Source organism: Crocodylus siamensis, chromosome 1 (assembly GCF_052110815.1).
Source record: "Crocodylus siamensis isolate JL-2025a chromosome 1, ASM5211081v1, whole genome shotgun sequence".
Lineage (NCBI taxonomy): Eukaryota > Metazoa > Chordata > Crocodylia > Crocodylidae > Crocodylus > Crocodylus siamensis.
The window spans coordinates 271,214,590-271,236,527 of record NC_143395.1 but is presented as its reverse complement, the minus strand read 5'-3'; the positions used below and the strand labels follow the sequence as shown (position 1 = coordinate 271,236,527).

The window sequence follows — 21,938 nt, the reverse complement described above, 5'->3', positions numbered from 1 at the left end:
AGAAAATAACTAATGATCTTGCTCAGAATACATTTAATACATAGTATTTGAACAGCTATAGAGTTAGTCAGACTCCTAAATAATAATCAAGTACTTTTTTTTTTTTTTTTGAAATACGGCAAGTGATGCCAGTGTTCTTCTCTAATGACAGCTGTTTGAGTATGATGCAATAAATAATGTGAGTAACTGGCTCTCAAATCCTAGCTACCTGTGTCCTTTTTTGAGGTATTTCTTGGAAGCCTATGTATGTATGTATGTATGTATGTATAGCTGACCATTAACTAGCCTGGCAGGATATATGAATGAACATTTTTCCACGTGGCAGAACATTCCCAAAGGGCACCCTATGGGTTTAGTGACTGTTTTTTGACACACTAAATATCTCTATGTGTTTTTCTGTGTGTGGTCCTGGAGAGTGAAACAAAATATCTAAATGGAGTTGATGCAGCACTTTCCAAAATAACACTTGCAAAATTTCTTGTCAGTAGTGTGTAGGCTTTGTGCTGCCTTTTTTGCATTGGGGTAAATTCTGTCCATTGTGCATGTTTATGAGGGCCCCTCCTGAATCTTGCAGCTCATAAAAAGAAAGTGGTATCTTCTGCAAATTGCATCAAGATGTATTTTCTCAGGGAGATGCTTATACTGTGGCACCTAGCAGACATTATTTCCATCAAACAGGTAAAGTTGCCTGGTGGAAATTGTTGCTCTGTATCGCCTGCTTTGTATTTACAGGGCAAGTTAGCCAGAGGGGGGAAAAAGCACAAGAGGGGCTGGAGAGCTGCTAGCAGGGGCTGTCATTTCCCCCCTTACTACCTTTAGCTGTGCTGCTAATGAAAAATGAGCTCTGAGCTTACCAGTGGAGCTATTTCTATGACTCTTGTGCAGAGCAGGGGGAGACCTGTGCAAAGGGTGGGGGAGGCAAGGGGTGGAGCAAGAGTGGTAGGGCTCAAACTCTCCTGGGACACCTTATGCTTTTGTGTATGTGTTTTTATTTTTTCCTCAACACGTTCCTACTGTGTGCAAGTAAAGCATGTCGTGTTAAGTGTTTGTACACTTCAGCTCTCACAGGGAGCAAGTGCTAAAGGGCTCCTTAAAAAAGCATCCTTCAAGGGTGGAGTCAGATGTTGACTTGCAACAGTTGTAAATCATTGGACTGTGGTGACCTATTCCTGTTGGTATGTGTTAGGAGATAACCCTCTACTGAAAAGCAACAAGTTTGCAAAGCCCTGAGAGCACTAAACATATGCTAAACTGCCTGAATGTGTGTCAGCTCACATTTTAACTGCACATAGTAAGAGCTAAACTGAATGTGTGACACCACCTGAAGGCTGGTTGGGGAAAGGGAAACAAGGCAGTGAGTCATTATGACATCTTCTTGAAACACCCAAGTGCAGCAGCATTCACAATTCCCAGAGAAGCCCTTTGCAGACAAAAGAAGACTGTCTACCCTGGGATGCTGGAGGACCTAGCCAAACAATATTATTTTATGTATAACATGCCACATATTCAAATTAAAGTGTGATACAGATAAGCTGCAAAGATATTCTACATGTAATAAGTAACATTTCTGTGGGTGGGTCACCATTATTAAAGTTCAAAATTGGGTGATAAATTGCTTGAATATCAAGCATATTACAATTTATTGCTACATTAACACATTAATTGTACTTTAAATGCAACTCCTGCCAGGGACCTATAAATCAGAGCACAAAACCTTGAATGAGTGTAAAACAAGACTGTATATAGGGTCATGCCAAAGCCCTTTGCAGTGATGGATACAATGGGATTGAATACTATTATTGTTTATATCAGAGTCACAGTGCATTAAGCACAGTATAGATAGACAGGACCCTGAGGGCCTATCTACACTGCATTAGACAGGGCTAGGAAGCAGTGCTTTGAAAACATGCCTTATCTACTTACTCTTGCTCCAGGTGTTCAACATGCTGACTAAATGTCCCATCTGTGCTTTAGAGTGGTATATTGGGTATGCCCAGTGCTGCTCATGGGGACACCAAAGACTGGGATCCTGAGAACATCACTGGGCATGCCCTGAGCTATGCTAAAAAAACCTGACACTTTCCAGTATTTGGCATACGTTGAGCAGGAGTGAGTAGTTGGGCACTGATGTGGGATGGTAATGGGCCTGCTCCAAAGCTAACAGACTAACTATGCCTCATGTATCCAGCAGTACCTGAAGTATACAAGTGTATTAAAATAAGATGAATAGCCCTTTTTCCAGGTGATGGGAGGCAAGCAGAAAACACAGCTTTTACAGAAAGCAGAGGGACCTTTTCATAGGTTCTGGAATGCGGCATCCCTATATGCTAAGAAATGTATTTGCTTATTGGATTATCAGTGTCTCTACCCTGGATATGTGTGGTTGGTGACTTCTGGGGAGGACAGTAGTAAATTGGCTTGTAGAGCTCTAAATTGTGTTACAGAGCTATACCTTTGTAGCCCTGTGTGTTGCTCACAGTCCACTCTCACAAAAATAAAAATAATGTGCAATCCAAAATGCATCACTCTTTCCTAATTCTCCTGCCTGAAAAGTAATTTAAAACTCTCTGTGTGTTTCACTGCTGTAATGCGCTACCACACTGAAATACCATTGTCACGGATGATATGTTCTGGGTTTATAAAAGCTGAACACTAGTCCTTTCAGAGACCATCAGTGTTGCAAGTTAGTGAAGGATATCCATGGAGTGAGTCATTTTTCTCTCCCCATGGAGCTCTGCAGCAGAGAGGAGGGCCAGTGGGTTCTAAGCAATCCAGGCAGTTGATATATTTTGAGAAGGTAGAATGACCCATCTGCTCATCCTCATCTTATTATTTTTCTTACTATTCCTCCTGAGTCCCAAAGTTGGCCCTCCTCTTGCCATTTATCTTCCAAGCCTGATGATCAGACCACATGTATTTGCTGAATTAAAGAGTTATGAGCTGTGAGTTTGGCTGTCAAAAGACTGAGTTCATACACGCCAAACATTTTTCTCTGTGTAATTTTCAACTTTACAAAATATTCAGTGAAGTAATGCATTGTTTCTTCCTCCCTCTGTCCTTTTTCTGTTCTGCTACTCCAGTTTTTCTTTCCTTCATAGATCGATCGATCGATCGATCGATCGATCCTTCATAGATAGATAAATAGATATATCTATCTCACTGTTTGTTTCTTTATTTTTCCACTGTCTGTTCAGCTATCTGTAATTTCTTTTACTTATCCCTTCAATGGTCCTTCTATAAGTTCTTCCTTCTCTTCCTCTAACCTGTATGATCATTCACACCCTTTCATTACTGCTTACCCTACTTCAACCACATCCTCAGATCTGTCAGTCCATCCCCTGAATAGTGTGCCCCCTGTCCTCTCTCAGACAACTAAGGAGGTTCCCCCATTCCACATTGCTTTCCCTTTGCATTCATACACACTTGCCCAATTCCTCTGTACTCATTGTTACCCTTCTTCATTTCCACAGGTGTCCTACATCCATGAATTTACATTGGTGCCTTCTAACCAAATTAGTTGTCTTTTTTGCTTGCACATGAGTACCTCCTTCTACCCAAACCAAAAACACAGACATTAGTTGATGCAAGATTATCAGTCTGTACCTGTCTCTTGGTGGAAAATGTGATTAGGAGAAGTTTCCGTGGGGATAAGGCCTGGCTGCCAAACTAGACTGATACTCTTCTTGGGGACTGGTAAATAGTATGAGCCTCCTATCAGTGTGGATGGTGCCCTTTAGGAATAGGATGAGAACTGCACACACATTAAGCAGGCAGTAGCAAGATGGAAGTCATGGACAGGAACACAGCAGAGAACTAGAGTACAATACCTGACTGCTGCTATGGTTCTTAGACTCTGAGTCAAGAATTGGGGAAGAAATTATTTGGAGCTTTGTTACTCGAGAGACTGTCAGCACATCTGGCCAGAGGCTTTTGAGCTACCGTTGTAGCTTCCAACTTTCTAACTGGTGGTAATTAGCTTACCTCTTACCTTGGCATCTAGGTAGTATCAGTAGTGCCCTGTCACTTTAATCTGAGAGGTAGCATATGCCTAGGAGTTTTTCCCATATGCTCCCAATATTTCCAGATTAGCTGGATAAAAGTGGAGCTCTTCTATAGGCTCACTCTTCCTACTATCTTACAAGGCTGGAGGAAGAGTAGGGAGCTTGACTATACCTCTGTTTTGTGGCTACCTTGACTAGGGACCTACCAAATTCATGGCAGAAGTCGGCTGTGTGACAGCTCCTTTAATCTTGCAGGTTCCCATGTGCACTACTCCCCCATTACTGATTGGCTGAGGGGCCCTGGTGGCTCAGCTGATCAGCCAGGATGCAAAATGACACCATATTTAAAGCTGCAGTCTTCACCTCCCTGCTGATCAGGAGCAAGTGGCAGGGACCCTTTGCCAATTGACAGAATGGGTGCATGGGGGAACCTGAAAGATTAGAGGACCTGCTGTTCAGAACCACTCCTGTTATGAATTTGGTCGGTCCCTAACCATGACCCTGCAACCTATTATTGGAATGGGGTTTTTACTTCAGGTTGACTGTTCCACTCAGTGGGTGCATCCACACATGCAAGCATGTGTGCTTGCAGCAGCTCAAATAGAAGTGGTGCAAATTTGAGCTGGTGCTTTTTGCTTCAGCACACGTGCTCAGACATGCACTTTGTTGTGGAGCAAATTGTGCCACTTGGGGCAAAATAACCCTGCCTCGCTCCTCCCAGATCTGCAGCCAGGGAGAGCTAGAGCCAGGGGCCAGCAGTTGTGCTGCCCTCCGCAGTATAAAAAAAGCTTCCCTGTCCTTGCCCCATCAGTACAAAAAGCTGCCTTGGCAAGTAGCTCAGTGCTACTGTCTCAGGAGCTTTTGGGGCCCAGCCAGTTGGTGCCTGGGGACACTACCCCTTGTGCCAGCCAGACTCCTGAAGCAGCCCTGAGAGTTTTCTGCATGCTCTACCCACTGCAGCAGTCTGGCAGTGGAGGCTGATGCCTGGCTGTGACCTGCTGTGCACCTGCCAGACCCAGATGAGGCATCTGCCCTTCTGGGCCAGCTGCCAGTTGGCTGTGGCTGTGGAATTTGGCTTTTGTGCAGCACTACTGCCATGTGTGCCCCTGTCCAGCCATTTGGGCAGCTATCGCCTGGAAGATGTTCCGGGTTTGGTGGCCTGCTTTGAACTGCTAAAGCATATCCTCCTGGCTCCAGTTGGCCAGGAGGTCAGCCACAGCCAGCTGGGTCTAAGGTGCCAGCTCTGAGCAGGCAGGGTCCTGCCTAGCAGGAATTCTGGTGTTCCCCATTGGAAAACTGAAAAACCTCTGATACAAAAATCCCAAATTGGTTCTGTAAAATACCCCAAAATTCATATTCGTCCACACTTAAAGCAAAAGAACCACTATAGAGAGAGACCACAATCAGTTGGGCAATGTTTTATTGCTATATCTACAGTGTTAAAGCAAACTGGAAGACTACTAGTGTCTCTATAATAATAATAATAATAATAATAATAAAGTGAATTCTAAATATGTCTCCTGAATTTATGAATATATGAATGTATGTTTTGCTGCCCCCCTCAGGGGCTACATCTACCCCTCAGGGGCTACAGCTCTCCTCAGAGGCTATGGTCCTCCACAGGGGCCATGGCCCCCCCAAGGTTACAGTCCCCCCACTGGGGCCATGGCCCCCTGCAGAGCTTACATACCCCACCCCACTCCTGCTTGCCAGCCCCCTGGATTGCTACCCTGCCAGGCTCCATCCCCTACCAGCTCCTGCAGCTCCCCCAATGGCTGCCCTACCCAGCCCCATCCACCCACTTGCATTCCCAGCTCCCGATGGTTGCCCCCCCACCCCAGGCTCTGGCACTTAAAAACAAAACAAAACATGCCTCTACTTACTGAGCAGGGACTGTGGGGGCTCCAGGGCCTCCTGGCAGATGCCCCCCCCCAGCTGCATAGATGCCAGGGGTGGGGGCAAGGATCAGGGTGGCTTGGGGCTGGGCAGGGAGGAGGCTGAGGGAGCAGGCAGGGCCAGTGGGGGGTCCTCCCCCTATGGTCCCCTTCCCCCTCCTCTAGCCCCCCCAACCCCTTACTGACTGGCAGTGGAGCCTGGGTCCAGCTCCCTGCTGCTGGCACACTGCATGCCCTAAACAGACAGGCAGCATGCTTCTGCATCAGGGTGAGGGCTAACCACAGAGATGCTCTGGTAGCCAAAGTGTTTCTGTGGAGGACCCAGCCTCCAGTTGCCTCAGGGCATGGTCCCCCATGGGGTTTTTTGCAGCAGGAGGAACACTTTTTTATTCCTGCATGTCCCTCTTGCATCATCTCAAAGTGATTTGAGACACTGCAAGAGGCACCTGCAAGCTTGTCTGGATGCGCCCAGTGGGTGCCTCTCCACATGCTGTTGGGGGCAGCAATAAACTGTGGAGTTTATTGCATCCAGGAAGATCCCGGGCATGCATCTGCATCTGTGCCTGGACTGTAGCATGCCAAGCTGGGTTGCAACAGCCAGGGGATGCTGCGACTAGGCTCAATGTACTGCGGTGGGGCTGGCTGGGGCATGACAGTGCTGCAGTGCAGGGCTAGCCAGGAAGCAGCCCTCACGCTGAAGCACGCTTGTTCTCCAGCCAGCTGGTCAGTGTCTATATGTGCACTGCTGTGCACAGAAAAGATCTGCAGCAGGGTAGTACTCCCTGCTGCAGAATTTATTCATTTTTTGTGCCTTAATGGAGGATGCATGTAGTTGCAGAGATATTTACTGTGCAGTTAATTAGTCAACTGTGCAGTAAATGTCTCATGTAGATGCTCCGAGTCCCTGTTAAACCGGGCATCAACTGGAAATCCCACACAGTTTTCTGGCACTTCAGTACAGAAATCTATCCAGAAGCCTCCTGAGCTAGCTAAGGGTGTTTGAGGGTTTAGATGAATGTCACAGTTCTCTGAAGAACTGATTTGTGGTTCCTTACATTTTTTTGAGTACAGACCAAAAACAATTTTAAAATTGTACATATTAGGTAAATTATGTTGATTTTTTTTTTTTTTTCAGAATTTACTTTGTGAGGGTGCCACTCAATTTTTTCTTAATGGTTTATATTCCATTGTATGATACGAGCAGGTCATCCAGGGGACCACAACTTTGTTGCCTCAGTGGGATAAATGTGTCAGTCTCGTTGAAGGAGCGCTCCCTTACGTCGTTGGTAAGATGTTTGTGGATGTCCATTTTCAAGAAGACAAGAGGGGAATGGTAAGTTTGCCTTTTAATTAGTTTCTTTATCCCAGTAGACTAAATTTAATTCAACTTTTAAGAGAAACTTTCCACCAGCAGCACATTGAAAAAGTTACTTGAGCAAATAAAAGGCCACAATGGGAATTTAGTCTGGTCATTCACTACCACTACAAGTCTTTCAGACATGCATGTAGATGGTTTGAATAAAGGTTAACCTAAACTTGTGACTGCAAGAGAATAAGGGTCCTCAGCATGAGTAAAGTGGCCTAAGCTTTGCAACTGTGCTGATCTGCACTAGTTGAAGACTTTGCCCAAGATTTTTTTAGCTGCAAGGGTCCCTTCTGCACAATACAGAATTGCATGTCTGATTGCAATGTGGACTCTTAGTATTATTTTCCAGAGAACTGGGCCAGGACAAGGAATCTGTAATGTTGACAAAGTTCAGATCCAAATATCAGGATCACTCAGGATTTGTGATTCAGATATTTTTAGAGACAAAAGGTTCAACTGTAGTCATCAAGTCAAACCTTCTGTGTAGCACCTGTCATGAAATTTCAACTAGTCATTCCTACTGCGGAGGAAATTATTCTTCTATACTTTTGATGACAGAGGATAGTTTTGGATCTTCATCCATTCTCAATTTAAAAATACCACATTTATTACCAAAGGAAATCCTTTGATGAATTACCCTTAGAATAGGTTGATTTATCTTCAGGTTGAATTTTTCTAACTTTAAATTTTAGCTTTAACTCTTAGCTGGTGCATTTTCTTATTTTTTTGCTGGGTTGCCAATTGCTAATGTTGGGGGAAAATCACATTTCAATTTACGACTGCTCAAAAGCTTATTGCAGTCCTTGGAAATACTCTAATGGACATTTAATTAGGCCCAGAATCCTGATCTGAAAAAGTTGCCTTGAGTTCATCTTTGGTTTCATCAGCTTCATTTACAGCACCAGGTGTTACTCACTGTCAAAAGCAGGAACCCTAATTGGATGAACCAGAGTCAGTAGAGTAATTTCTTTCTTAGACTCTGGATAATTTTTTTTTTTGTTGAAGGAGTTATCTTTGAATTAGCAAAATGCACATCCAGCTTTTTCAGCAACTTGATTCGTCATTGAGATCATAAAGTATATTATAGTTTTTTGGCAAAGAAATTGCTAATGTTAAAAATGACCTGTAGGGCCGGATTAAGGAGGAAGAAAAGAAGGGCCATAAGAAATGCGAGTATTTTTGTTAATATTTTAAGATGTGAAGGAATGAAAAGAAAGATGGATTTCTGCTTAAATGCAATATAGTTCAGGCATTTCTTAGGTACTGTAGTAAGTTTTCCTTAAGGTCCGTTCTAAAAAAAAAGCAATAAAAAACCCCCAAGTGTGCATCCACAGTGTGCTACAGGGCACAAAATTGCTGGCACAGAAGGAAGTGTGGACCACTAACTGGCTGTGCAGATACAATAATAGAGGTCAGTTTTACTGAAACCTTTTAAAGTGTGGCTATTCAGTCTGTTTCGAATAATTCTTTTTTCCACATTTTTTTCCATTTTCTTTCTATCAAACTAGGAGCCCATTCTAATTTCTAGAACATTTCTGCCTTAGCTAAAGGAGTGTCATATCACTGTCCATGATAAGAAAATCACGAGTTATGGGGTAGCAGAGTGTTTTCAGGTTTTAGTCACTGATGCCTCATACCATATTTGCCTTTTCTCTCTTTTATCAAAATATATTATTTGTGTCTAAATATAGCACTAGTTTTGACCTACAGTGTCTGCAGTGTTTCTTACAGCTATGCCTGAGCAATTTCAGTAATAACTTTGATAGTATGAATAGGTTTTTCCTCCCACTCCCTACAGCTACAGCTGGTGCATAAAACTTAAATATACACGAGGGTCCAATTGCAGAGCTTGAGTTTGAACTTGCAACCTCCAAGTACAGGGAGTTCACCTCATTAGTGCACTAAGTTAATTGAGTCAGTGTTCTTCCATCAATATTCTTTAAGTTACCTTATTCTCTTGGATGCAGTTTACTGTGAATGTTGACTATTTGGTCATATTTAATGTTATGCCTCTTCTAGTTATCCTACATTGCCTATAAAATATGAGTTATTTAATAAAGAGGGAGCAAAATGACTAATAAATGGATGCCTAATGCTTTTTTCCCCCTATTATTTTGAGACAAATGCACCAAAAAGAAAATCACTTGAAGTTAAAATGCGACTGATGCATAAATAACAGCTTAGCTGAAAATGATGTTGCTATTTTGTCTGGTTTTTTTTTTGGGGGGGGGGGGGGGTTGCTCTCCAAGGACACTATAAATATTCCATATCTACTCATTAACATGTTCTATGTCACTGTTACTTGACATTTCCAGCTTTTTAAATTTAATACAGCTGATAAGCATTATATAATGATAGGCTTGAAACCTTTAGTTTATTTTGAATGCCTTTTCTTGTCCTGACTCTAGGTCTGATCCAGCTAGCTCCAATGACTTTAATAATTGTTGCCACATTGCCACACTCTCCTAATGCTGTCTTAGTAATTGCCTTCAGTCTCATCTGTTGACACAAGTAAAAATAATTGGCGACAAGTACCTCTTTTGTTCCAGTCAACCAGGATTGGACTGACAACATTTCTGCTATAGAAGAATCTCTCTCCCTTTTTTTTCCTCTCATTAGGGTTTTTGTAAAAACAGCATCCACCTGGTGTCTAAGCATTACTATTCCTACATTTGGAATGTACTTAACAATTTGTGTAGTCATTTATGAAAAGTGCACAAAAAATGCTACCAAAAGCCAGAATGGTGGCAAGTTTTCTCAACTTTGAACAGATGTAAATTACTACCCCAGTCAGGCCTGAGCTACTGTTTGAGCCCTTACTCTTTGTCATAAAACAATATGTACTTATATTACATTAGCAGCCTGCATTTAACATCTGATCGGTAAATACTAGAGCCTTTTGCAACTGGCTCATGATACAACCTATTTAAATTGAAGATTTTTCAGTAACTATTTATAAAGAGGAATATTGGTCTATACACACACATGCACCATGAGTGCAAGAAGGGCATTCTCTTGGGATGAAGTTGCAAGTTACAGTTAGACCATACTAAATCTGTGTAATGTTAAGTAGTGTTAAAGTTAGAATGTGTTGTGAGCAGTTGTATGTTCAGGCTTAATACTGTGTCTTGCTTGCACAGCTCTGACTTGCTACTAGAGGGCTGATGAGCAGGAGCATGGCTAGGAACCAGGACACCTGGGCTCCATCCCTGTTCTGGCAGGAGGGGAAGGGGACAGGGATCAGGGATCCTTGAGGATTGCAGATTGCTTGTTTTTTCTCCATGGAGCTGACCAAAGTTACCCTAACATGAGCTAAGTAGCAGAGCCCAGAGTTAACTCTTGCCTCAAGCATGTAACTTTGAGATGCTCAGAGGGGACTTAGAATGAGTTAGTGAGCCTTAATATACGAACACTGGCATTTTATGTGCCTTTAGAGTGGTCTAAGTGTAACATGTAACTTGATCCTTGATTGTTCATGGCTGTGTCATGAAAGGAAGGAAGTGAGGAAGTCATGCAAGTGAGCTGAAGAGAAGAAAAAAAAGACAAATTTGGTGGGACTAAAACACCCAGTGGTTGGGAGGAGGAGGAAGTTAGGTGGGAAGAGAGAAACTGGTGTTAGAGAGATAGATAGATATAGTCTCATTGCACCATCAAACAAAATTTGGGGGTTTTTTTTCCTGGTCAGTCTACCATGACATTCTTTACTGGGGTGAATTTGTCTTGCAGATGGAGGAATTGACTGAAGGCATTCGATGGGCCTTTGTTGATATGTTGGAAAAGGAAAATGACTGGATGGACTTGGAGACAAAGAGGAAAGCTTATGAAAAGGTGAGGATTCATTGGGAAAAATTAAACTGCTTGGTGAAATCCCACTCCATTGAGGTGAAGTGAAATTTTGTCATAGACAGTAGGGGCTGGAAGGGACCTTGTGAGATTGAGTCCAGCCCCCTAATTTTATTGGGGGATTTATTGGGACCAGCATTTTATTTAGTCTTCATTTACTAATTTATCTGAGAATTTACATAGACAATCTGTTGGCTTGATGCTGAGTAATCAGATTTTCTGTTAAATTCTGTTTATTTTGTTGCCTCATTTCCCTCTATTCCTTTTATATCTTGCATTGTGACTGACATATAGATTGTGAGTTCAGGGTGAAAGCAGCTGTCTTTGTTACTTACCAAAGTGCTTTCACAATGGAGTTCTTAGGTATTACCATAATCCAAATGCATAACAGTAATGTAAAACAGCAACAGGAATTTAGGATGTTCAGTGCCGAGTGCTTTGTAGAATGAGGCTCCAACCTATCATTGGGCATTTCAACAGTCCCTGTCTGGCACCTTGTCTACTGTCATTATTGAGGGTCTATCTCTGAAAGTAGTATTTCCAAAATTGATGTTACTATTGTAGCCAGTCAGCAGTGTCCAAATGCAGTGCCATCATTTATGAAAGCATCATTCTTAAGGAAGAGTCTTCCATTCATGATGGTTTATGAACTGTGTGATTACAGATGAAACAGATGTGAGCAGCAACTGCAGGTTTCCTACAACTGCCACTCCATGCCTTAGTTTCTTTTGTGAAGGGGCCTGGGAAGTGAGCTCATCCAAGCATAGCCCAGCACACAGAGCAACGGTTGCAATGGACTAAGGGCAGGGCATTCCACCTTATTGGTCAAAATTCAGTTAGGAATCATCATCTCTGAACAGAATTGCATTCAAATGCAACTGACTGTTGCTTCCATCTTGTGTGGTTGAACAAAAATAATAGTTTTTTGATGAAAAAATAGCAGGCTTCAAAACTTTTTGATGATTCAGATGAAAAGGCTGCTTAAGTCATTTTATCTTAGGAAACTTTTTAATTCAGCATGCAACTTGCTTAATTGTGCTTCATGATACCTTTTGCAAGAACTAATTAGATACATAGAGGGATGGGGTGAATCACTCAAAGCCATGAAGGCAGATCTTAACTAACCTGATGGTAAGTGGAGCGCATTGCTTTGGAACCACCAATTATCAACATTTTTTGTTCACTTTCTTAACAAGCCTTTGAAAGTGGTGATCTTAGTTCAATCAAGATATTTGCTTATCTTGAAGTGGGCTAATGCAATTTTTAGCCTTTGAAAAATGAAAGAAACTCTTACATAATTTTCCCCCACCACTAAATTCTCTTTAATCCCTTAGCAGAGTTTGCCTTATTTCCCACTTCATTGTATCTCTGGCATTTCTGCTCTTTGCTTTCTATCAGATGAAACATCAGGCAGAAGAGTAGAGACAATAAGAGTACCCGGTAGAAGAAATGGAAAGTTCATGAGGGGGAAAAAAAAAGTCCACGGGAGCCCTTTAGCCCATTGTGCTGCCGTGGTTAAGGTGCACCACAGTACCAAAAGAACACAATTCCTAGCATCATGGCAGGCTGCCTTTGACTCTCCAGCCTGGATGACTAGATAACTGTTTACAGCTTGGTCAATGGAGTCAATGGCTTTTTGCATGAACAGGGTTTGAACTTATTCCTCCAGAACCATAGTGAGACGCATCGACTGCTCTGCCACCACACGCCTAGAATATTATTATAGAGCGCATTTTTTAATAGAATAGAAATAGTATATTCATGTTTGGCATCTTGTGTGGTTTCACCAGGTCAGACATACTAGATGTTGTATGACATACAAAGTAAAATGCTCTGATATAATAGTGCATGTGTGTATTGTGTGCGTGCATGTGCCTCGTTGGAGGTGTTTCTAGAAAGAAAAAAGCCAGCCACTATGTATCTCAAATCCATTTATTCCAAGAATATTTTAAAGAACACTTATAAAATAACATATCACACCAAACAGTAATATAATATATTTAAAATTAAGGCCAAAAATATCAGCTCTATTTGAGTATTGACAGAAAACCTAAGGTACCTCCTGATACAACATTATCTTCTTACTAAAAAAGGGATGCTTGTAGCAAGAGATTCTCGGAGCAAGGTGAGTTTCTAGGAATGTTCAAACCTTACAATTGTAGCTTTATATTCAAATTTATAGGTAAAAACCTAACTTCCCTGTTTGGAAAAGTATGAAGAATAGAGACTTAGTTTTATGGGAATATGGGTGGCTTTTTATATGTGGATTCTTGGTGTGTATTATAGTATTTTTCTATAGTGCCAAGAACTTTGGTTGAAGATGTTATAAATAAACAATTTATAGAAATGTGAGACTTACTGTGTGGCAGAGCCCAAAAATTTTAATGAGCAGATAACCTTGTTTTATTAAAGCATGACCAGTAGTACTCATTATGCCATCAACTCTTTTTTCACTTTAATAAAATAACATATTAAACAAAAAGCTTGGGATTTTACCTGTATTTAGTTATCGGCTCAATGCACAAAATATTCATTTGTTTGCCTATAGTTGTCTCCTGCTTCCATAGTAGCAATGCAATGCAGTTAGTTTGAATTAGTGTTTGAAATATGGAATGTCAGCAGCAAGTGGTGGGGATCCTTCAGGTATCAATTGCAAACATAATGCCCGGCATTATGACAGAGGGAACTGTAACCCTGGATGTTCCCTCCTTAAGATGAAAGACTGGGAGAATGACTGGATCTCTCTAGCTTGACCTTCTGTTTAATACAGACCACATAATTTTAGCGAATTACACCTTCAGTGACCCCAATTGCAGGTAAAGTAATTGTTCTAACTTCTTATGGTACATAAAGATCACATGATATTTTTAATAAAATATGATTGCTTGATTAAAGACCACTTCAGGTTTTGGTGATGAATTCTGTTTCTTTGTATTGCCAGCACAGTTCCGTTTGATTTTGATATTCATTTCCTGTGTCTAATAGATGATGATAATACCTAGCTCTTCTACTGTATTTATCTGAATCCAAGACCACTCTGAATTTGAAATTATATACATGGAAAATTTATATACAACAGTTAGATGATATACATGGAAAATGTATAAATTTGTTCTAATTGTCCATGTATTGAATCTAGTTATTGGAGGGTCATCTTAAATTTATCCCCCCACCACTGCTGCAGTGGGGAAAGCAGTGGTAGGGGTGAGGGAATGAAGGGGCAGATAGTGGAGAGGTAGTAAGGGAGTAGGCAGTAGAAGGGAGGTGGTAGTGGGAAAGGCAGCTTTGAGGCAGGCAGTGAGGGAATCAAGCAGCCTGACCCCTGTCCTTTGCCCACAGCCATACCTGCTACCAGTTCCCTGGCACCTGCCCTCCCACCCCTGTGAGTTGTTGCCACTGCATGAACTGTTCCAAGGCATGGAGGGGGCGGGATAGGGGGTGGGGCATACAAAACATGTCCTTCATGCCCCTGATTAGAGCATACCCAGAGCCTGCTGGAGAGTAAGTGGATGAGAGATTCAGGGGGGCATGCATAGGGACAGAAACTATGGGGGTTGCAGGTAGCAGGAGGGCAGAGGTTGCAAAGAGGGGCAGAGAGCTGTGGGTGGTGTTTAGAGCCAGAGCCACAGCAGCTGCCTGCCCACATACCATGTCATATTTTAAATCTAAGATGAGGGTTTTTTCCCCCCAGGTTAAATGGGGAAAGTCCCTTGTCTGGAAATTGCATAGGTGTGGTAGTTTTCTCATCCACAGTTCTCAAAGCTACAGGGGAGGTCAAGCCTGGACCCCATTTTACAGATGGGAACAGAGAGGTGAAGAGCCTTAGACAGAAGTCACCCAGGGGCCCAGACAAGTGCTCTGTGTCCTTTGCTGTGCTGCAGCCCTTAATGATACATAGTGCAGTGTTTCTGGTGCAGATAAACAGCTAAATAACAGCTATTTCTAGAGTTTTACTCTGGAAATGGCTGGTTTTTACATATCTAGTTTTTCTATATGTAGTTGTTTAGCTAACTCTTGGAGTCTGCAAGGCACTTGGGGATGAAAAGAGACATAGAAATGAAGTTATTTTCAACAGTTCTATTTTTGTAGGTCAGTTTTCCATGTCATTTAATACTTCTTTAGTCCATGGGGAGTTTGGTCGCTAGCAGGCTTATTCCTTTCTTGGGAAATAAGTACAGTATTAGGGCCTTGCAGAAGCTGTAGGTTGTGATTTTGTTCATGGAAAATGTTTTTATGAAACTAACATGTTTGGGAGCTGCTGTGAAATTCACGGGCTTAATATACCTTTACATTTTTGTGATTCCACAAAAGACTTGGCAGGCTGCAGAGCCCTTCAGAGCGGGTAACTGCAGGTCCTACTTTTGCTAGGGAGTCTCAGTTCTGCTAGTTTCCACCTCTTTTACTGCTGATTGATATTTGGCTGATACCCTGTCACTCCTCTTATGAACCTTACCCAGAACACGCTGGCACTCCTTTCTGGGGGACTGACCTGCGCCTCAGTGAAGTCAACAGAAAGACTACCGTTGACCTCAGGGAGCTTTAGAGCAGATCCCTACAATAGGACCAGGGCTGTAGATTTGCTTTAGTAGAGCTCATTCTAAAGGTTGAAATGTTTCACAGTATGAGACCAGTCAGGTGTCCTTATTACTATCCTAGAAAGTTGTTTGAGCTGAAGCTCCACCCTGATGGAGACCATATATTCCATTGTCCTTGCTGCATCTGATAAGCTCAAACTCCATTATATATTGACCATTTTAGCAAGTGTGAACTTATGTGGCTTTCTGAACACTTTTCTTGCATCTGTGTGCTCTGTAATCTCATTTTTTTTTCTCTCTGGATATTTTGGAATGTAGGTGTGTTTCTTTCCCTCTGGAACAAAATAAAATAATTCAGATAAACTCTTTTAATCATTTCAAAACCTGAGGCTGGAGATTTAAATCTAAACTAGCCCCATGGAAAACACCTTACACAGAAAGCAGATTCTAATATGCAGTTCTCTGTTAATTCTCTGGATGGAGCTCATGCTGCTTCCAAAGACTTGAGTGAAGTCAGAGAATGATATTTGGCACTATACTTTCCTATACTGTTTTCTTCTTCTCTGTTCAAGTCTTACTTTATTATACTCTATTTGGCTATAGTCAGAGATTGTGTAAGCTGTGCCTGTTAATCCTTTGAATCGTAGAAGGAGACACCTGATTTTTTTTAACTGACTTTACGTCCTACTCTAAATTTTTCAATTTCATATTGTGAAGCTCATTATGCTTTGCCTGCCCTTTACGTTCCACTAAATTATTCAGATGAGTGCGGCTCCAAGGGTGCGCTTGGCGCTATTCTTTAGGCATGTGCCGGATGCATTATGTCAGCCATCCAGAAAGATACCTCATTGATAGCTCTTGTGCTGGCCCAGCTGTACGTCACTTTGCAGCCATTGAGAAAGCTGGCAAATATGATGCATGTTGGGGTTGAGGCTGGGAAGGGGGAGAAATCTAACAAGTCTTCTAACGTTGAGCATGCAGATACTAGACCCAAACTGTACTGACAGCTGCCTTTTGTTAGGGCATACCTGTAGAGAAAGGAGGGAACCTAAGACTGAAACTACATTGACATGCTTCTTGCAATCAGAATCTTAATTTTTAACATGGTAATTTACTGTTGCTGCTTTGAAAAGAAAAATGCATTGGCAAATCAGTGAAAGGAGTAAATTAAAATTCTGCTGTAAGGATGGACTAAATTAGTTTATTAATTACTTTTTGTTTTTTCTAAAAAGGCCCTTGTACTACAGCTGAATTGGGGTCTTGAAGGAGAGATTAAGATCTATGTGACAGAAACATGTTTTCGAGCTGTTTGCAAATTTGCTGGAAAATATTTTGCATCTTATATTTTGCTGGAAATGCTTTGCTAGTTTGCAGGACCATTTTTTTTATTGTTAAGTATGAATGACCAGGCACAGGATCCTGTGTTTGGGTAATAATATGTTTTTTTGTAACATTGTTAAACTTTCTAGGTCACAGAGCATGAATCCCAAGGTCACTGTGCATTAATTTTTAGTCCAGTTTATTTGGTTGTTGCCTAGTTTTATTTCTCTTTAAGTCATTTTTTTTTTTTTTTTTGCAATATTTGTTTGCAGTTTCACTTCCCCAAGTGTGAAAGATACAGCAGAACCACAGGAAAATACAAACATAATGTGTGTCTTTTGCCTTAGTCTTGTGCAATGAGTGTAGGCTCAGGATATATTACCTGGATCTTGCTCCTACTGGAGTCGATTGCAAAAGTTGCCTTCAGTTTTAAGGTGCAGATTAGGCCAAAAGCCTTTACAAAGTAAATATAATTTAGCACTATTCTGTACTAGAAAAGAAAACCCCTATTTAAAAAGTCATTCTAAGCATGACCTTTATTTTAAGCACACAGGTAGTCCCATTTCATCAGTCAGGCTGCTTATGTGCTTAAAATTAAGTCATGCCTAAGTAATGTATTGCATGCCAGTTAAACTATTTTAGCTGCACCAATTGTTTTGAATATAAGCTTCCTAGTCATTGAAAAAAGGCATAATTGTTCTGAAACTGTTTAAAGCTTGTTTCTACAAGTGCCCATCCTAAGCTCATTCCTCACACTGTAAACAAAGTAATTTGTATTATAAAAAAGAAATGCAAAAGTACGTTTGCAGATATAACCAACCCTGGCCTTCAACCCAGTAGCTGAAATGGAAGAAGATTGGCCTTTCAAAACAAGGCTAACAAACAAACAAAAAACTGCCAAAACCTTTCAGTATGTTGGAAAGTGGAGGCTTTGGATAGAACATGAATGGTATTCCTTAAACTGAAGGTACTTAACCCCTTCCAGCATTTTCTTTTTACCACCTACAAAACAAAACACTTTAAAAATCTTAAGATTCCTTTAGAAACATTAACAAATTATGCCATGTTTAGGTCTGTTGACTAACCCCCTTCTTCACAAAATTAGGAACCAATGGTTTCTACTGAAAGTCAGCAGGAGTTAGGTACCAGGTTCCCAGTTTTACTTTTGGAAACTTTTGAATTCAGATCTTACTCCCAGTTTGGGCTTTTAAACACCAGGCAATTCTTCTTCCTATAGTTAAAGTTCAGTTCTGACTGTTCTTTTGTTTCCGTGGGACGTTCTGAAACTTCTGGAGTTTAGTGCCGTGGAAGTGCTCTGTTTAGAGAAATTTGGGATTGGGACTGCACCTGTACTGTAAGAGCCACATCACCGTGGAACCTGATTGCAATATGTTAGTCTCTTGATATGGTTAAAACAGCAGTGGGAGGATGCTGAACCACAGTTTGGGAGCTGAACCATGGTCTGGGAGCACCAGCAGTCCTCAAGTCCTCCAGGACATTCATTCTTGATCTCTTAGGGGCTATGACCTTAGTTTGGGGTTAAAAGCCCAATTTTTAGTTTGATCCATCTATATTAATTGGTGAAATTCATTACCATTCTTTGCCTGCTCCATGATGGTGATGTGAGCGCTGGTCCACAGTAATGAATCCATCACAGATCTGTTTGAATTAAAGATGAGAGTTAAGCAAGGCTGCATCATTGCTCCAACACTCGTCTTGATATTCCTTATTGTGATGCTACATCTGACCACCAACAAGCATCCAAAGTGGAGCTAACCAACCAAATGGATGGCAAGCTATTTAATCTCAGCTGTCTCCAGGCCAAAATCAAGACCACCTTGACCTCAGTCATCAACAGGGATCCTGGTTTTCTCTGTTTAAAAATTGCAGATCCTCTGATTAAAATCACAAATTCCTCTGATTAAAAACCCCAAACTGCACATTTTCCCATGATTAAAATGAAATTCTTTTCTCTCTAGATAGATAGATATCAGTTGAACACAATGTTTTATTGGTATATTTACAATTTGGAAGCCTACCAGTGCCTCGATCACTAATAAAATACAATCTAAATATCTATAAATTTTGGTGTTTGATTTTGGGTCTCTCATGATGGAAAATCAGAGCTCTCCCTGCCCGCTTCATCCAGCTGTGGCTGTCCTCCACACTGCTTTGTGGTGCTGAGTAGCCCTGATATGCTGGTGCCGTGCCTATGCCATTGCCCCTTACTCCTGCCCCGCAGCTCCCTCAGCTCTGCTGGTGCCCCTCACTTCCCACCCGCAGCCTTCCACCCCCCAGCCCTGCCAGAGGGCCAGAGGGCCCCCCCAGCTGCTGGGGATATAGGGACAGCGACCCAGGTCCACAGGCCCTGCCTGAACCTCAGCTGCCATCCATGGGAGGCAACAGCTGCTGCAGGGGAGCGGAGCTTGGAGCCCGTCTCCCCTACCCCCACAGCTGGTATGGCTGGAGCAGACCCAGTGGGGGTGGAGATGGATATGGGATGCTAGCTACAGGTCTGGGCTTCCCCATCCTGCTGCCCTCCCCGCAAGGCCTCTGCGGCCCAGCGGATGAGATCTGGGGTGGCAGGACAGAGTGGGCTGGGTGGGGAAGCTCAGTGCCACTGCTGGGAGCCCCATGCTGCCATTGCAAGGTGCCCCCTGCCCACCTAGCAGAAGCAAGGGGCAAAACTCTGCGCTGACACCCCTGCTGTTGCTGGGTGGGCAGGTGGAGCTTTGCTGGGTGGTGTGGGGCTTGTGGCAGTGGCACCGAGCTGCCCCATTCTGCCCTGCTGCGCTGGGTCCTGCCCACTAGGCTGCAGAGGCCCTGAGGGGGGGCACCAGGGTGAGGATCCCTGAAGCCACTCCCACCCTGTGCACAAATCTGCGTGGCATGTGCCCCTAATGGCCCTTCCCGGGAGTGCAGGCAGTGGCAGGGTACCAGCCTCTCTGCCGCTCCCCAAATGAACTACCTAGAGCTCCATCCTGCTCCCTGCTGGGGCCCTGTGGCTGCATATTCCAGCCCCACACCAAGCCCCATACACCCCCCCACCCCTGGCTCGGCAACAACCCTGGCTTCACCCCTGCCCAATTCCCTCTCTCCCTATATGGGACTCGATCTCTCTGAACCCCAGACTTACCTGTGGGAGCTGCTCTCCAGGTTGCCTGGTGGCCATGTGTATGTGTGCACATGCATGTGGTGCCCCCTACCCTCTTCTTGCTTCCCTCAGCCCCTTGTAGGCTGGAACTCTGCCAGCCTGCAAGGGGAAACCCATAATTTCCTGTGTTTTTCTCCTTTAAAAGAGGAAAACTGGGTTTTTCTTCTTAAAATGAGAAAATCTGGGTTTTACCACATTTTTCTGTGGCAAATAGAAAACCTGGATCCCTGGACCTAGAGCTCTAGTATGCTGATGATGCTGTAGGAAGCAGACTTTCAGGAAATTGTCTACATCCTTACAGAGGGATACAAGAAAATGGGACTGATGCTTAACTTTCAGAAGACTAAGGTCCTATATCAACAAGCTATTAATGAGCAGTCTCCAGCTTTAGTAATTCAGATTTATGGTAAGACGCTGGAAAATATTGAGCATTTTCTGTACCTTGGAAGCCATCTCTCACAGAAGGCTGACATCAGGAAGAAATCCAATGTCACCTTAAAAATGCAAGCGCAGCCTTCAGATGCCTGAGGAAATGGGTATTCGAAGATTGCGACACCAGATCCAGAACCAAGTGCATGGTTTGGTAAGCAGTTGTGATCCCTACCTTACTGTACATAGCTGAGACATGGACAGTGTACAGGAGACACTTCAAGTCACTGGAAAAGCATTATCAATGCTGCCTGTGGAAGATCGTTTGAATCTAGTGGGAGGACATGCACAAACATGAGCACCCTCTTGCGAGCAAACACCATGAGAATCAAGGTAATGATGATCCAACATCAGTTTTGCTGGGCTAGCCACATCATCTGGGTGTCTGATTCCAGACTCCCGAAGCAGCTCAGTCAAGGCATATACTCAAGAGGAGGGGAAAGAAAGCACTTCAAGCACATCCTCAAGATCAACTTGAAAAAATGTAACATCAGAATAAACTCATGGCAGACTGTTGTGCAGGGCTACCTCAAATGGAGGAAGCATCCACTGCAAGGATCTCAGTATTTTGAAACCTGAAAATGACAAGAGATGGAAAAGTGAGAGCAGCCGAAACAGCATGTCAAGAATCCAGAGTCCCCCACCCCACATGGAAACATGTACCCAAATTGCAACAGAGTCTGTTGATCATGGATAAGCTTTGTCAGCAATCTCCAGACCCACAGATAAAGCAATCATGGAAGGCAATCATCCTCGACTGTGAGGGACTGCCAATGATGATGGTAATTGCATTTCTAGGAGGACCATGATCCCATGTGTAAATACTGCAACCCCCAAGATGGGGCAGGGAGGGTCATGACCTTATTCTTTATATCTGATGAAGTAGATTGTTGCCTATGAAAGTTCATGCCTCTCTAAAACAGGTAGTCTCCTACCATCTTCCTAACCCCTACTTTGGGAGCCATTGCTCTGAGATAAGCACTTTATGTCATTCAGTTCAGTTGTTCTTACAGGATGGCTAGTCCATTTCATGCTATGTTCATGAATATCAATAGTATAACTAGGGGTGCACTAAGTTAGGAGGAAAACTGGAATCATCTTCCCAGTCCTTCAGAGTCCTGGCAGCAGGCCCATGCTGGGAACTCCAAAACAGTCCCTGGCTGCTGCTGCTTTAAGGGCAATACCCGAGGCGGGCAGACTGCATGCAGCAGCAACAGCTCAGCTGGGACTGTTAGAAGTTCCCGGTGTGTGTAAGGCCTTGGTCTCTTGCCCCTGCTCTCAGAACCATGTGCCAACCCCCTTGCCCCCAACACACACGCTCCAACGGGGTTTGCCCCGGGCACCAACTCTGCTTGTTACACCACCGATGAATATTTGAAGAGAAGAAAATTATAT

General features: G+C 42.9%; 1 protein-coding gene across 1 annotated transcript in view; it reads left to right on the top strand.

Moving 5' to 3' along the window:
- The window catches only part of PHEX (phosphate regulating endopeptidase X-linked), a 175,620-nt gene that overhangs the window by 79,271 nt on the left and 74,411 nt on the right, over window positions 1–21,938 (top strand). The window contains exons 11-12 of the mRNA XM_090062296.1: window positions 7,101–7,229; window positions 10,989–11,090. Of these exons, the coding sequence (XP_089918422.1) occupies window positions 7,101–7,229; window positions 10,989–11,090 (231 nt within the window). The remainder of the gene's footprint in view (window positions 1–7,100; window positions 7,230–10,988; window positions 11,091–21,938) is intronic.